The sequence below is a fragment of the Laetiporus sulphureus genome, assembly GCF_001632365.1.
Source record: "Laetiporus sulphureus 93-53 unplaced genomic scaffold LAESUscaffold_7, whole genome shotgun sequence".
Taxonomy (NCBI): Eukaryota; Fungi; Basidiomycota; class Agaricomycetes; order Polyporales; family Laetiporaceae; genus Laetiporus; species Laetiporus sulphureus.
This window is the reverse complement of record NW_024468516.1, coordinates 19,343-33,149: the sequence shown is the minus strand read 5'-3', so window position 1 is coordinate 33,149 and position 13,807 is coordinate 19,343. Positions and strand designations below refer to the sequence as shown.

Here is a 13,807-nt window from a genome sequence, read left to right as displayed (position 1 = left end):
GAATATTGAATGGAGAGGATGGCGGAAGCAAGCCAGCCGCTGTGGACACGATCACAGGAAACCGATCATAGCGCTCCTTTATATTGATGGCTGTAGGCGCCCGAGCAATACATGTAAAAACCGACGTAGGATACGTGCAGAATATTCATCAAACCAGTTGCAGGCCGCGACCCAACAACATACAGTATCAAGGAAAGTGGATATAGCGGCGAGGGGGACAGATTCAGATGTATCTCCCACTGGAGGATTGCTCGACGACGGCCAAAGCGCAGCTCCGCCCGTCCTCGAATGAGCACGGGCTTACGCACCATTCCCGGCAGTGCTCGGCACTGTATCCTCCAGGCTCCTATGCGCCTGCAGATCACGCAGGACCGTCGGGTCAACTGCGACAGCAGAATAACGAGTTAGAATCGTACACCATCAACTGAGCAACGCCGTACCGGGGAGGGCACTTTTCCGTCTGGAGTGCAGTCCGCCCATTCCTGTTGGTGAATGCTCGCCACCGCCCACCTCAGGGAAGGGACGCTAGATCACGTCTGCGTTCAATAATCCTGCCAGCCAACAGGACTAGCACCAGCAACCGCGCTTACATCTAGTCCTGGATCTGCCATCGGCACCCGCTCGATCCCGGATTCATCTAACTCGCTCATCGGCACCTCCGCATCAATCGACACCGCATTTAAGTCAAGTGACAGGTCCATAATGTCCTGGTCATCGACCGGTGGTGGCGGTGGCGTCGGCGGGTGATCCACGTACCCTTGAGGAAGCTTGCCGCCGCAGTTTTTGAGCGCCTTCTCACGCAGCTTTTGCCATTCATCGAATCGCTCCACTGCGTGTTGTCTCTCCCTATGTGTTACCGATCTCGGTTCTGAATCATTGTGGTATGAAGGAATGAGACGCACTCAAGCTTGTGCTGTTTATACTGCTGCATCGCTTCGTCAAAGAGATCGGGATTGATCTCCATGAAGAGCTTGAGCGCGTTGTACACCATCGCGTGAATCGTTCTCAAGGCCATAGCTTCAGAAGGTAGCCGATCATATACTACACATTACTCACCGGTTCCAGTGTGATCGCGAATTGGTATATAGCGCAGGGAAGACAATGGGCAAGATCACCGATAGATTGTCGCTCATCAGGTTCACGATGTATTCGTTGTTCCAGTACATCAATGCACGCTCGGCGACCTGGAAATGCTGGCTGTTGATACATCGCGCGAGTTGTTGGAACAGAGGCACCTGGATCTTCTGGAACTCGGCCGGATCGATGACATCCAGGACCTCCTCCATCTCGCTGAGAAACATCACCTCTTTTGGCGAGTTCACTTTCGGCCAGTACTTGAGCAGGCCAAGAACGACCTCCTCCGCTAGTGAAGCATCCTTCTCCAGAAACTGCACCACACAATATGCGAGCTGTGGATGGTACATTGATAGGCACTTCACCTTATGCAGGGGGATGAGTACCCGCATCAAGAAGGTCTTGTGCTCCTCCTTTAGTGGAAGTGCAAATCCATTGATGATAGACCCCAGGATCTCCAGCAGCTCGGCAATACCGTTGTGTCGTTCGGTTTCGTATATGAAGTGGAAGAATACGTTGTTGATGCTCCGCCGAATTGGCGCGCGGAGATTGAGGAACTTGCCATACATACGATGCAGAGTCGTCTTCAGGAAGTCGCGCTCCCGAGGATCCTCCGAGTCGAATAGCTCGAGCAGGTTCAACACAAAATTCTGGTCGATGTACCGCTTTGCAATGTTGGGGTTGAAGTCGGGGCTCTCGACAAATCGCAGGAAAAACTCGTACACGATCTTGAGATGAGGCCAAGCGAGCTCAAGGACGGGCTCATCCTCCTCAGGGTCGAAGGCGTCACCTGTTGGATTCACAGGAGGGGGTATAGAGCGAAAAAGGTTGGTGGCAAACTGAAGAGACTTCGGGTAAGCAGCATGGCACAGACATCGGGATAGATAGGACGCACCATCTTGACTACCTCTGGGTATACGGCTTCCGTGATGACACCGCGTTGAGTAGTGATATACTCCAGCATCTCATGTAGCGTCTGAGTCTTGATTTGTTTGCCCTTTAGCTCCGAGTTTGCGTCATTGAAATCAAATAGGACAGCACACTGGTGAAGCTTTTTGATGAACAACTGCGGTCGCTCGGCAGGAGGTGTCTCTGCACGCGATTGGTTGAGATGGACGGTAGGGCCGCGAATCGCCTCACTTACCCATGAAGGGCGGCAGCCTCTCGATCTCGACCTTCTCCGTGACGACGAAGCGGCTACTCCTCTGTTTCCTGGGCGGCTTGCCCACGATAGGGATTGTGTCCTTGGGTCCCGCAGGACGCAGTCGGTTCAAACTTGCGCGTGTTGGCGTGAGAGGGCCACCAGCAGAGTCCATGACCAATGAGTGTCTCGAGGTCTGGTCAGCTGAGGCGTCGGGGCTGACTACGACGATGGGCGGGGCGGGTGATGCCCTGTCGGGCGTGACATACCTCCGATCTACATTCGCGGAAGGGATGGAAGTGGCAGAGGACGAACGATTAACGGAACCGTTAGAGAGGGAATGAGTACTGGTGTTGTTGAGATGGTTTAAGCTGGCGACGGCCGACGTGGGCTGAGGTAACGGCTTTGTGCTGTTCGGCGGAGGAGGCGGTGGTGGGGAGGCATTGGCGACAGCGATTGCGGACGGCTTGGAGTCTTTGTTCTTGGACGAAGCCGAATCCTGGGACTTACTTCTAAGCTGGAGAACAACGGAGGCGTCAGAGCGCGCGGGGGATGCACGACAGAACAGATGTATTGACCAGTGTCTTCTTGAGGCCTTTCATGGCAGGAGGCGAGGCACGTCAGCCAAGTACGTCGTGCTGGTCGTGGCGTGGTCAAAATAAGAGCAGCGAGCGGCGATGGAGAGAGGACTGTGTACGGTGTTGAGGACAGTGCTCACAGCGAGCATCGATCAGCCGCAACACAGCGAAGTGTGCGTGACGGTATGTCTGACGTGTGACTACTACGGTCACGGTCGTTTCCATAGCCTGTTGTGGTAGCGCAGCAGCATCCGAGGCGGTAACTTTCCCTGCAACGAGGTCGCCCCGGTCGTCCGTCGCAAGGTCTCCGTTCACTCTCTTTTCTACCTCCCACCATGGCCGGTAGCGTACTCTTTATTTGAACGCGAGAGGCACCATTGGAGCTGATCCGTATTGTAGCTATATACACGGTCTATACCTCCCCGAACCACCCGCCTATTCCGAATCATCTGCCAACCCTCATCGTAACGCCACATGGTATGCACGAGTCCGCTCACCTGCTTGCCTACTCACAACTGCGTACGGGTGGTGAACAGGGCAGCCATCTAACATTCTGTACTCATACCTTCACACCAACTTTGTACGTGCCGCTCTGAGCCACGGTCTCGGACACTGCTCACGACTCACTACTAGAACACCGAGAACTACCTCTTGACACCGTCCCCACAAGGCGACCTCTGCGTAGCGAAGCTCTTTCCCCCGCGTCACAATGCCCCCGGCAAGGCCACCGCCTCCGATCCTGGCCACTCTGGCCCGTCCTCATCGCGCATCGTGCGTTGCGAGGCCTCGCGTAACCTCAAGTGGTCCATCACCAACACCGGCGTGCTAACGCCCATCTACAAGCTGGCTTTGCCCTCCCCCAACTCCGCCGACCTCCCTCTCTTTCAGATCTCTAAGCCCAACCCAAACGCGACGTTCTGGAGCATGTTCTACTTCGCCTATGCCGGGCACAACATCCCCCCGAAGCGAATCGAGTTCGGGAAGATCATGAAGAACCCGCCAGGCCCGAATGGGGGAGGCACGCGGATCAGCATCACAGGCAAGACGCCCGAAGAGAAGGCGGTGTGGCAGACGCTGGGCGAGGGCAACGAAGACTGCGTCGAGTGGGTCGTTCTCTGTGCCGCGCTCAATCTGCTCGAGTGCGTGTTCATAATAACATCTGCTTCCATTCGTGTCTGATAAAACGTACGCGCAGTGACGAGATCGTCAAGGCAGCAGAGAAGAACCCGCCGCCGCCCTCTTCGCCTGGTCCGGCCAACAGCCAACCTCCTGCAGGTCCAGGAGGCCGCCCCGCGCCTGTCGCGCTACGTGACCCTGGGCCCACCCCAGTCGGCACAGCGACGCCTCCAACACGTTCTGCCACTATGCCGCCCAATCCCCAGCAGCAGCCGCTCACGATGCGCGGACCCGGGCCCGTTGCTCACGGCCCCCCGTCCCACGGCGCGCCCGCACACGGGCCGCAATCTCACGCTGGCCAGCCTCCGCCGAGCCCGCACGCACCCCATCCCAACGGGCCTCCTCAGCCTGTCGGCCCTCCATCGCATGGTGCCGCCCCGCCGCCCAGCCTCATGCCCGGCGGGAGCAGAGGACCGCCCCCGCCGGGTCAGCAGTCCTACCCGCCCCAGGGACCTACGCAAGGATACCCACAGCCACAGCAGGGCTCCCCTCAAGGATACCCCCAGCCCCAGCAGGGCTCCCCTCAAGGATACCCCCAGCCCCAGCAGGGGCCCCCTCAAGGATTCCCCCAACAAGGCCCACCGCAAGGATTCCCGCCACAAAGCCATTCACCGCAGATCCTCCCTCCACAAGGTCACCCGCCCCAGGGCTTTCCCCCGCAAGGCCATCCGCCACAAGGATTCCCCCCGCAGAACCACATGCACCATGGGTTCCCGCCACAGGGCCCGCTGCCGCTGCAAGGATACGCGGGGCGTGGACCGGGATTCGCGGCGCCGCCCATGATGCAGCGTCCTGGTATACCTGGCCAGCCGGGCGCATACCCTCCAGGCGCGTACCCCCAGCCGGGCGCTGGACGACCTGGCATGCCGCAAACCGCGCCTGCGCGGCGATATTGATCGTGGGTGGTGTTTGCTAGCGGACCGAAGTACAGTCGGGCCAACACGATCTAAGGTGTTCACGTCCATCGTTTATATATTAGACCAGATACGTCATTCTCGGTCCTTGTTCTTTTCTTCTCTAAATTGGGTCACCTCAATCTTGATTTCATCTTCGTGTGCGTCGGTCGCGCTTCTCTTTCTATTCAGGGCGGACTTCTTGTGTCACTTGTTCCTTCCCTCTTCCTCCTTCCCTGTTGCTCCATCGACCTTGTGATTTGTTCATTATCACCTCCATGCTCACTTTACCTTTCCCTCTCTATCTGCAGAGAACTTTCTCCCGGCATCTGCATCCGAATCACAAACATTGCCACGGCGCAGAGAAGGCACACAATAACGCGGCTGTAATACATACACACATACATATGGTTCCGAGTGTTCACACCTTTTACGCTTACCCATGTTGCGAGCAGTGCATGCTCGACGCACGCGCCGCTCGCGGTAGACCTCGCAATACATAAAACAGACAAATTGTAGATTGCCGCTTATGAGCTCTTGATGATCGCCTCGATCGCATCCATAGAGAGCGCTGTAGAAATGTCAGTGACAAGTACGCTTTAAGAACAAGGTAGGCTATAGACTCACACTTGGGGCGCTCGATCGGGAGACCGAGGGCTAGATATGCTGTCAGAGGGGCTCTGCATCATCAGCAACCGCATTGGGAACGTACCGCGGGACCAAACGAGCTGTGTGAGACAACCGAGTGCTGGACAACCCTGATCAGATTATGCTGATGAACTCATTCGCGATGCGAACTCACCTCGGGAGACACCGAAGATGACGGTGTAATACTGCTCGGCAACATCAAGTCAGCCGCAGCCTCCGCGAGATATACAGCATCGCAACGCACCTTGAACTGCGTTAGCCCGTAGTGGTATAGCACGCAGCCAGACGCCGCATCGACGTTCGGGTAGGGGTTCTTCGTCTACATACCACACCCAGTCAGACCACATCGGACTCATACGTGACGATGATTCATAACTGACCTTGCCGTGCTCCTTCAGCACCGCCGGAGCAACGTCATACGTCTTCCTCACGAGCTGGATGACAGGGTCGTTGAGCAGCTTGGGGCGTGTCTCGCAGAACTGTTGGAGCGCGATGAAGCGCGGATCAGGGTTGCGTAGCACGCCGTGGCCGTAGCCGGGCACGACCTGTCCGCTTTTGAGCGTGCGCCAGAGGAATGCCTTGATGTCCTCGTGCGTGACGTTGTCACCGATCTCCTTCTGCATGTTCAATTGCCAGCGGAGCACCTCCTGGTTGGCAAGACTGCAGTGCGCGTGTCAGCATATGTGCTATCGTTTCGGCATGTGATTGGCGCACGCACCCATGGAGAGGGCCTGCGAGCGCATAGAGCGCGGCGGAGTATGCGAGGTACGGGTCCGAGAGCGTCGAGCCGACGAGGTCTGTGGCAGTATGTCAACAACCACCTTCCTGCGCAAGTGAGCACTCTACGCACGAGAAGTGTGAGCGGACGCATTTCCACCCTCGTGGTCACCGTGCAGGGCAATATACAGACGGAGATATTCCGTGAGGTCGTAGTTGTCCCCATACCCGAGCATGTTCACGTAGTTACCTAACGCGCCACATATGAGCATCAAGATGCGTAAAATTCGCTCAAGCACACTGACCGACAAGGTCAAGGTCTTTGTTGATCCCAGGAAGGGGCTTTCCGGGGTTGTACACATTACGGTATATGCGCGCAGCCAGGGCGGGCAGGCGCGCGAGGAGGTTTATGCTGTCCTCGAGCGCATAGTGCCAGTACTCTGTCTTCTTGATGCCGCGCTCATACGCTGCGGCAAATGCGCTCTCCTTATTCAGCGCGGCCACACCCATGCCGAGCTGCGTCATGGGGTGCAAGTCCTGCGGCAATCTGGGGAAGCTTGTCAACAACTTACGGGCGGCCGATATTTAGGAACGCGTACGAATCGATGAGCTTGACGATGTAGTCAGGCAGCTCGCCTTTTTCCGCGAGCTCGCGCGAGAGCTGGCGCGTTTCTGCCTCGGTGGGGACCTTGCCGGTGAGCAGAAGCCAGAGCATGCTCTCTGCGATTATCTCCTTGCCACCAGGTGCGGCCGGGAGCACCTTTTGGCAATCGGGAATGGACTTGCCGTGGAAACGAATACCCTATAGGAGAGTTACATTTTTTGTCGTTACGTTGAGCAAATTATCATGCCTCCATAGGATCAAGGACGGATGCTTCCCAGAGCATGGCCTTGACGCCTCGCATGCCGCCAATGACTTGCTCGACCTGAGGTAGAAGAGATCAGCGAAAATTCTATTTAAAGCTAGTCCTACAAGCGTACCTTGACATCGCCAATTACCGTAGCCCCATGTTGCGCTTTCTGTCGCAGGAATGAGCTATCGGCCTGAGTGTCGTACGAATGTAAGTTCGCTCACAAGCTGCTTGAGGCGTTCCTGCTTTGGAGGAATGACCTCCTCGAGCGCCTCCTTTATTGTCTGCGAGAAGACCGACGCGTCAGCGGTGCCTTCCAAAATGTACAGGGAGGATGCGAGCTTTTGTGGACGCGAATCGCTGTTGGCTGGCGACGCGCTTGGAGATAGACCTGGCGACGAAGGACCCACGGCTGAACATGGCGGACGAGGCAATATTTTAGGTGGTGGTGGGTGGAGATAGAAGGAGTTCGGGGGAGGCAGGGGCGGGAGGCAGGGGTTATATGCGGGGTAGTCTGGGGAAGAGTCCGATCATCCGGGTGCACCGGCAACCGCCTCGCCCGGAACATCCCCATTGGCTGACCCCGCACTCTTCTCCGGACGCAACGTCCCCGGCGACCGTACGGCGCATCACCGACGCCTGCCTTACATGGAAACTCTCCGTCCTCCGCTCCGTCTCGACCTCGCACTCGCAGCAGCAGAGCGTGATATTTCCCCTGGAAGATATTCTTGCTGAGCCAAGAACAACCGCCCAGTCTAAGCGCGCCATGGCAGGCACACATGCGTCTCGACTTGCTCACGTTACCGCTGGCGCTGAGCGCTAATGTGAGGGAAAAAAAGAGGGGAGAAGCGCCCATCCATTCTAGGAAAGCGCACGCGACGTGGCACGACGCGTCGAGCGTGCGCTGTCCGCGAGCTCGCTTCACCTCGGCAATCCTCCTCGTTACGACCATGGCGTCCGTCCTCGTCCCCGTCCTCTATCTTCTCCTCGTTTTCGGCAGTCTCCTCGTATTCAGCTCCTGGTACAGGCACCGCAACGCCCGTACGTCCCGTGCGCTCATCATGTAAGTCTGTTAGCCGAATGAATCTCTCCCCGCTGCAGATAAAGCCTACGAACCGTACTTCCCCCCGCACCGCGAGCGCGACGTCTATGTCTCGCTCATACAGAAGACCGACCCGCCCGCGTCCGATACGCTCCTTAAGGCCGCTCTCGTCCGCCGCGCTATGACCGACGTGAGCCGCATCCTCCGCATTCGCGAGGACAAGCCTGCCCTCCAGGTCCTCCTCCAGAAGGGCTCTATCGGAGACGACCTTTGGAACAGCCTCCTTGCCGCCGAGAAGGAGCTCGAGGCAGAGATCCTCGAGGTCGCCGCGGAGGCGAACACCTTCGTCGAGGGCTGGGGGCAGATCATCTTCCAGACCGCTACAGAGATGCTTCACAACGAGCGCATGCGTGCTCTCCTCGAGCAGCTCCCGACAATGCGCGCGGCCAAAGGTTCGTGTCACGTTGAGCAGTTCGCGACGTACATCTCATTTCGGTCACAGAGCGAAAATACGGGCGAACGTCCGTACCGAAGGTTGACAACGTCCCATCTTCATCGGCAGCTGTCCCATCTTCAGTATCCACTGCTTCCAAAACTCCTGTTTCTCCTGTGCCTCCAGACACGTCTCTCCCTGCCAGCACGACAAACGGTTCGACACCTCCAGGCGCGGGCGCCGAGAGTGTCATGAGCGACGGCGAGGGATCGATCTCGCCCACCTCACCTCGCACGCCGTCCAAGTCCGTGAGTGTGCTCCGCATGACCCGTGATAACTCACGCTCATTTCCCACTTGCCGCAGTCCGCAAAAAAGGCGAAGAAGCGAAAATAAATATACAGTTATAATTCCAGTCGACGTTCACAGTAGTCGTATCGCATATATGACTGAGAACGCTGTTGTCTCTCGTCTATGCGGGCATATACAGTTTAGAGAATGGCAACAGACAGAGAAAGTATACATGATGAGAGAAAGCAAAGCCGATCGAACAACCGTCCTATCCACCACATTGATGTCGAGGCAAGCGCAAAGCATTCTCAGCCTCTAATCACAATCGCCTTCTCTCCCGCACCTGTCCTCGTCCTGCCCGACTTGTCGACGTGGTCCAAACCGAGAACATCTTCCGGAGCGAATTTGTGATCGTAGATTGTATCGTCTGCCAGGAGTGAACGGTCAGTGACACAAACGTGTACATCAACGTTCGTACTCACCGTCCTCGATGTACGACGGCTGCTTGAATGTCGCGACCTGGATGAGCGCGAAGCGGTACTTCGCAAAGTCCTTGTCGGACACGCCTATCCGCACTTGTAGACGCTTCTTCGTTTCCGAGAATTTTTCGCCCTGCGTAAAATAGACCGTCAGGAACGGTCTGCCTGCCGATGCGTAACATACGTACAGGTTTGACCACAAAGCGGAACGGCACACCATGCGTCCGTGAGACATCTTTCGAGAAGTGGAACACGCTGATGACCTTGTCCGCGTCGTCTGCCTCGAGCTCTTCCCTCGGGATTTCCTATAATCCCACTCAGCAAACGCGTTCGCGAGCACGAGCAGCTGCACTGACCTCCGCATACAGCTCCACCGGATCCGGGATATTTCCTATCATCTCCGAGCCTGTGAACTCCTTCTGCGTCTTGCCGTCCTTCGACACCTCAAATACGCGGATCCTGCCCGTCCCACCCGGGGGGAGCTTGACCTGCTTCGAAAGACTTTCCGCGAGATCGTGCACCATGCTCGTCTTCGGCAGTAGGAATGAATGTGTCGACTCCTCCTTGTTGTGGATGCCAGTCCAGATGACCTTCAAACTACGCTTCGTCTCGAGCTCGACGATGCTCACGTCGAGCTTCTCGTACAAGATCACTGTCGTCTGCGGACTGACATAGCTCGGCGAGATGATCTCCGCGACGCTCTGGTTCAGCGAACGCTTGAGGATTGCTTTCGGAGTTTCTTTCGTAGCGTGCGTCGTTGTAAACCGCAGCTTGATTGGGTCATGTCGAAGGTGCTCTCCCACCTTAGCGGACATCTATACAAACAATGCGTGAACGCATGCTTAATGACTTGAACGAGTGAATCACATACAATATCATAGTTCTGCTTCTTGCTCAGAACCAGCTTAAACTCCGGATTATCCTGTGTTGGCTCCTCAAACTTGGGACGGAACATAACCATGACACGGTTCTGCAAGAAGTCGTAGTATTGCATCGGATTCGAGTAGAGGCCCTGGCTCTCGAGATCGTGCACTCTTAAATTTATTATCAGACAAAGGCACCGTTCGGCAACGAGATTTCCACTCACTCTTTCTCACTTATGTCGACCTGGAAGCAAATGATATCACCATCTTGGATCTCGCTTTGAGTGAAGGTCAGCTTGGGCTTCATGACCTCAATCATGCCCGGCTTGATTTCCTGTTCATCATTCCTAAGCGATCGATCACTCAAACGAATCGGTTGAAATTACCTCATACAGCTTCAGTGGCGTCCCCGGTGTCCAACGCATCCGCTCATTTATTATGGGAGCGAGGTCGCCGACTTTGCTGCCTCGCTGTACGTATACTTTACCGACACCGTACAAGTTCTGCTTCGACGTATCGAAGTGCTTGAGGAAGATCATGATAGCACCTGGAGGCACCTCCGGCTGTGGCACCGACGAATTAGCTTAAAGAGGGATTATGAGCGACATATGCGTGCCTTAGCAGGGTCGGGGATGACGTCCAAATAGAGTCGGAGATCATTCTGCTGTCGAACGGCCATGTTGTTTCGGATGACCTCAACCGCTGAACAAGGCATTAGCAGGACGAATGAACAGGTAGCTATACTTCCTCACTGAGACCAGGTTCGTTCTCCGGTATGTGAGTATCTGGACGGACCGTCTTGTTCTGTCGATTTACGAGCACCCAAAGACGGATCTGGTTCTCAGGGTAATTGAAGTGCTGAGCGACTCTCGTCTTGAAAGTACTGTATGTCTCGTTCTTGAGGACACGGAACGTGGGGAGGTCAGATGGAGGCCAGTTCCTCTCATCAAACGTCGCCAAGTCAAAGCCTTCGTGGTGAGCGAATGTATCATCCGTGATGACCTGGTTCAATTCGATAGCTATGAGTAACTCGTCTGACGCACGGAAGAGCAGCTCACCTTGGCAGTGAGGTATAGATGCTGCTCCTCCCTCTCACGCTTCTTGGCTTCAAGCTGCAGTCGCTCTTCGTCAAGACGTTTCTCTATGCGCTGATAAGCATGCAACGTTCAGATATTGACCGGAAAAAAGCTGCTTACTGAGATGTGCGGGCGTGTCCTCTTCTTTGAAAGGAGCGAGCACCTCGTCGATAGCCGACTCGCGGATATAGACCAACATATATGCATTCGTGAACCGTTTCATCGCTCGGACTTGGTTGCGCTGCATCGGCGGCACTAGACCATTCAACGGCTCGCCACCATAGTTCTCCTCCATGACCTCCCGGTCGGTCACGGGTGTTACGCGGTCATCATCGAACTTGAGCCATCTTGTCTCGCGGTCAGGCTTGATGAGCGCGAAGTAGTGTCCGCCGTGCAGGTCGCCCGAGTGCACGAGTACGCCGTGGAGTTTGTACACCCACGGCTGCGACCTGTCTGCACCCTCGTCGAGGAACTCATCGAGATCGATCTCAAATGGGAACTCATGGCGGTCGTTGATCTATTTGGAGAATCGGTTACCATATCTCAGTTTGAAGAATCGATGGCATCTACCTTCACCATCGCATCACGCTGGATGTCGTACTCGAAGCGCTTCAGCTGCAAATGGAGGACCGGAGGGAACGATAGGAAGACGATGCCTTTCTTCGCCTCCTGCAGACCATACCCTTCCGCTTGGTACTTGTTCTCGCCCTCCAGGGTTTCTACCGCTACATAATCTCTGAATGACTCGTACAAATTCTTCATCCCCTTCACGTTCAGTTGGAGGTCTTTGCTAATCGTGAGAGTTGATTCTATTGCAGAGAGTATCACATTACCGTTGAACTCCTCAATCCTGGATGACTCAAAGTCGACATTGACACACTTGATGTAGCTCTTCATCTTCCCGACAAACAACTTCTGGATGGCTCCTTCCGCGGCTGTGCCCTGGGGAGGACATTCAGAATATCCGTCACTATATTTGCACTTTTAATGCTTGCTTGCCTTCATTTTCGTCTCTAACTTATCCTGCAATACACGATTGAACTCTTGTACGTCGTGCTGCAGGAAAGAATCCAGTGATTTCCATCCAAACGACTTTGTCAATTCCGTGGTTCCTGCAACGATCCCGTGATTTAAAATCACTAAAGGTCAGGAATTCTGTGCCTCAGCTCACCGACGGGTTGGTCAGATGTCTGCAGATGGTAGAATACACGCTGCAAAGCTAACGGGACACTTTCAGTAGGGTGTTCATCCTCGGTTGGGATCTGATATACAGCCTAGACAGGGGTTAACGAGGGTACGAATAGGGGGATTGACAAGGCAAGCTCACTTTGCGGAAATATCGTGTGCAGAATAGAGATTGCAGTAAGGAGTTCATGTAACACGTTGCACCTTGATTCTTCAGACCAACGTAACCAGTCTCCTTTTTGGAGTCATAGCTGATGCATAACGGTTAACGACGGTCGCACGGCAGATAGCAACGGCACTGACTTGACGAAATTGTGCCACAGGACTCCGGTAGGATCCTCAAGTACGCGCACGAAGACACTGACGTCAGCGGCCTCATCTTCGATCGTTGGTCGGTTTTGGCCTTCTTGGACATTGAACAACTTGCGCAATTCGCTGAAGCGCGTGAATCCCCAGTCACATTCTTCCGCGATGAAACGGTGATGTGCGTCTGCTTTCCATAGGGATATAAGCAATGGGCAACGTACGGCATGAATAACGTACGGCTAACGGTGTATATCGTAGGATCATGGGGATTAGAGATAACAAGCGCGAACTGTGCACAAGCATGCCATCCCTCGGGCGCGCGCTTGGGGTCCGCATAGTCAAGGTACACCGAAACGGTATCATTTGGTGGCGCATTGGAATTGCCGAACGGGAAGAGCAGTATTCGCCTTTTGAACACGGCATGAGCTACAGATTGACCGTATCGGGGTTTCAAAAACACACCATCGATGTCCTCCACACTCGAATTCCGGACTGGTCAACTTCTTATCCAACTTCTTCCAGTTGGTGAGGTGCCATGTGTACACTTTGAACTCCTTTACATCGTGGCCCAAGTCGGGCATGTGCTTTGCAGCAAATGCCTCGTCTGCGTAGATAGACATGGCGAGGACGTCAACCAAAGGCTACGCCAATGTCAGCTTCAATACTCACGGTCGAAGACCGACACGGGCTCCTCGATGTCCATAGGCGGTCCTCCGTTGACCTTCTCGTCAAGCACATCCATTGTGTCGCTCTATGACGCATCCCCGAGTCAGTATCGACCATTACGGAGCGACTGCAACGAACCATGTCAAGCTAAGCCTTGATGAAAGACAGCGAATGTAGACCGGATGCGCAGCCCGCCGAAGATAGCCAAAAGTTGATACAGACACGAATGGTATGCAAGACGATGAGCAGCGGTCGCAGCTGCCTGTCCGGGCAGGGCCGTCCTCAGCAAGGCCGTGGGTAAATTTCCCGCCTTATTAGTCAGGTGCGCGTCTCTGCGCGCGCAGTCTGCTCACAATTCTTCGCGCTCTCTTTCCTTCACCTTCACACTCA

The 13,807-nt window shown here is 55.2% G+C and overlaps 5 protein-coding genes across 5 annotated transcripts; 2 read left to right on the top strand and 3 right to left on the bottom strand.

Annotated features, from left to right (window-relative positions):
- Nucleotides 1–52: 52 nt before the first annotated feature.
- LAESUDRAFT_722392 (protein phosphatase PP2A0 B subunit gamma isoform) lies at nt 53–2,933 on the bottom strand. Its single transcript, XM_040908202.1, has 8 exons — nt 2,794–2,933; nt 2,219–2,732; nt 1,970–2,166; nt 1,057–1,913; nt 903–1,004; nt 591–846; nt 441–525; nt 53–383 (listed from the first exon to the last, which is right to left on the bottom strand). Exons 1-8 carry the CDS (start codon nt 2,815–2,817, stop codon nt 301–303), a joined length of 2,118 nt encoding a protein of 705 aa, XP_040767164.1. The 5' UTR covers nt 2,818–2,933; the 3' UTR covers nt 53–300.
- Nucleotides 2,934–3,128: 195 nt separating this feature from the next.
- On the top strand, nt 3,129–4,865 carry LAESUDRAFT_756394 (uncharacterized protein; the record flags this gene model as incomplete). The annotated part of the gene is made up of 5 exons (XM_040912169.1): nt 3,129–3,135; nt 3,193–3,270; nt 3,330–3,373; nt 3,427–3,932; nt 3,989–4,865. The coding sequence occupies 5 exons, from the start codon at nt 3,129–3,131 to the stop codon at nt 4,863–4,865; spliced, it is 1,512 nt and encodes a 503-aa protein (XP_040767163.1).
- Nucleotides 4,866–5,127: 262 nt separating this feature from the next.
- Nucleotides 5,128–7,899, bottom strand: LAESUDRAFT_504452 (citrate synthase). The gene is made up of 14 exons (XM_040902721.1): nt 7,421–7,899; nt 7,303–7,362; nt 7,209–7,247; nt 7,079–7,153; nt 6,827–7,029; nt 6,533–6,774; nt 6,361–6,477; nt 6,229–6,307; nt 5,891–6,170; nt 5,755–5,829; nt 5,665–5,695; nt 5,575–5,610; nt 5,490–5,519; nt 5,128–5,433 (listed from the first exon to the last, which is right to left on the bottom strand). Exons 1-14 carry the CDS (start codon nt 7,496–7,498, stop codon nt 5,390–5,392), a joined length of 1,389 nt encoding a protein of 462 aa, XP_040767162.1. The 5' UTR covers nt 7,499–7,899; the 3' UTR covers nt 5,128–5,389.
- A 129-nt stretch (nt 7,900–8,028) lies between these two features.
- LAESUDRAFT_646127 (uncharacterized protein) lies at nt 8,029–9,161 on the top strand (the record flags this gene model as incomplete). Its single annotated transcript, XM_040903958.1, has 3 exons — nt 8,029–8,119; nt 8,180–8,572; nt 8,623–9,161. The coding sequence occupies 3 exons, from the start codon at nt 8,029–8,031 to the stop codon at nt 9,159–9,161; spliced, it is 1,023 nt and encodes a 340-aa protein (XP_040767161.1).
- On the bottom strand, nt 9,151–13,493 carry LAESUDRAFT_735134 (cysteine proteinase; the record flags this gene model as incomplete). The annotated part of the gene is made up of 20 exons (XM_040910564.1): nt 9,151–9,269; nt 9,325–9,454; nt 9,510–9,626; nt 9,678–10,136; nt 10,193–10,355; nt 10,409–10,518; nt 10,571–10,747; nt 10,801–10,886; nt 10,937–11,186; nt 11,243–11,325; nt 11,381–11,777; nt 11,831–12,045; nt 12,094–12,202; nt 12,260–12,372; nt 12,432–12,534; nt 12,588–12,696; nt 12,749–12,935; nt 12,989–13,158; nt 13,214–13,355; nt 13,421–13,493. 20 exons carry the CDS (start codon nt 13,491–13,493, stop codon nt 9,151–9,153), a joined length of 3,312 nt encoding a protein of 1,103 aa, XP_040767160.1.
- Between the last annotated feature and the right edge of the window lie 314 nt (nt 13,494–13,807).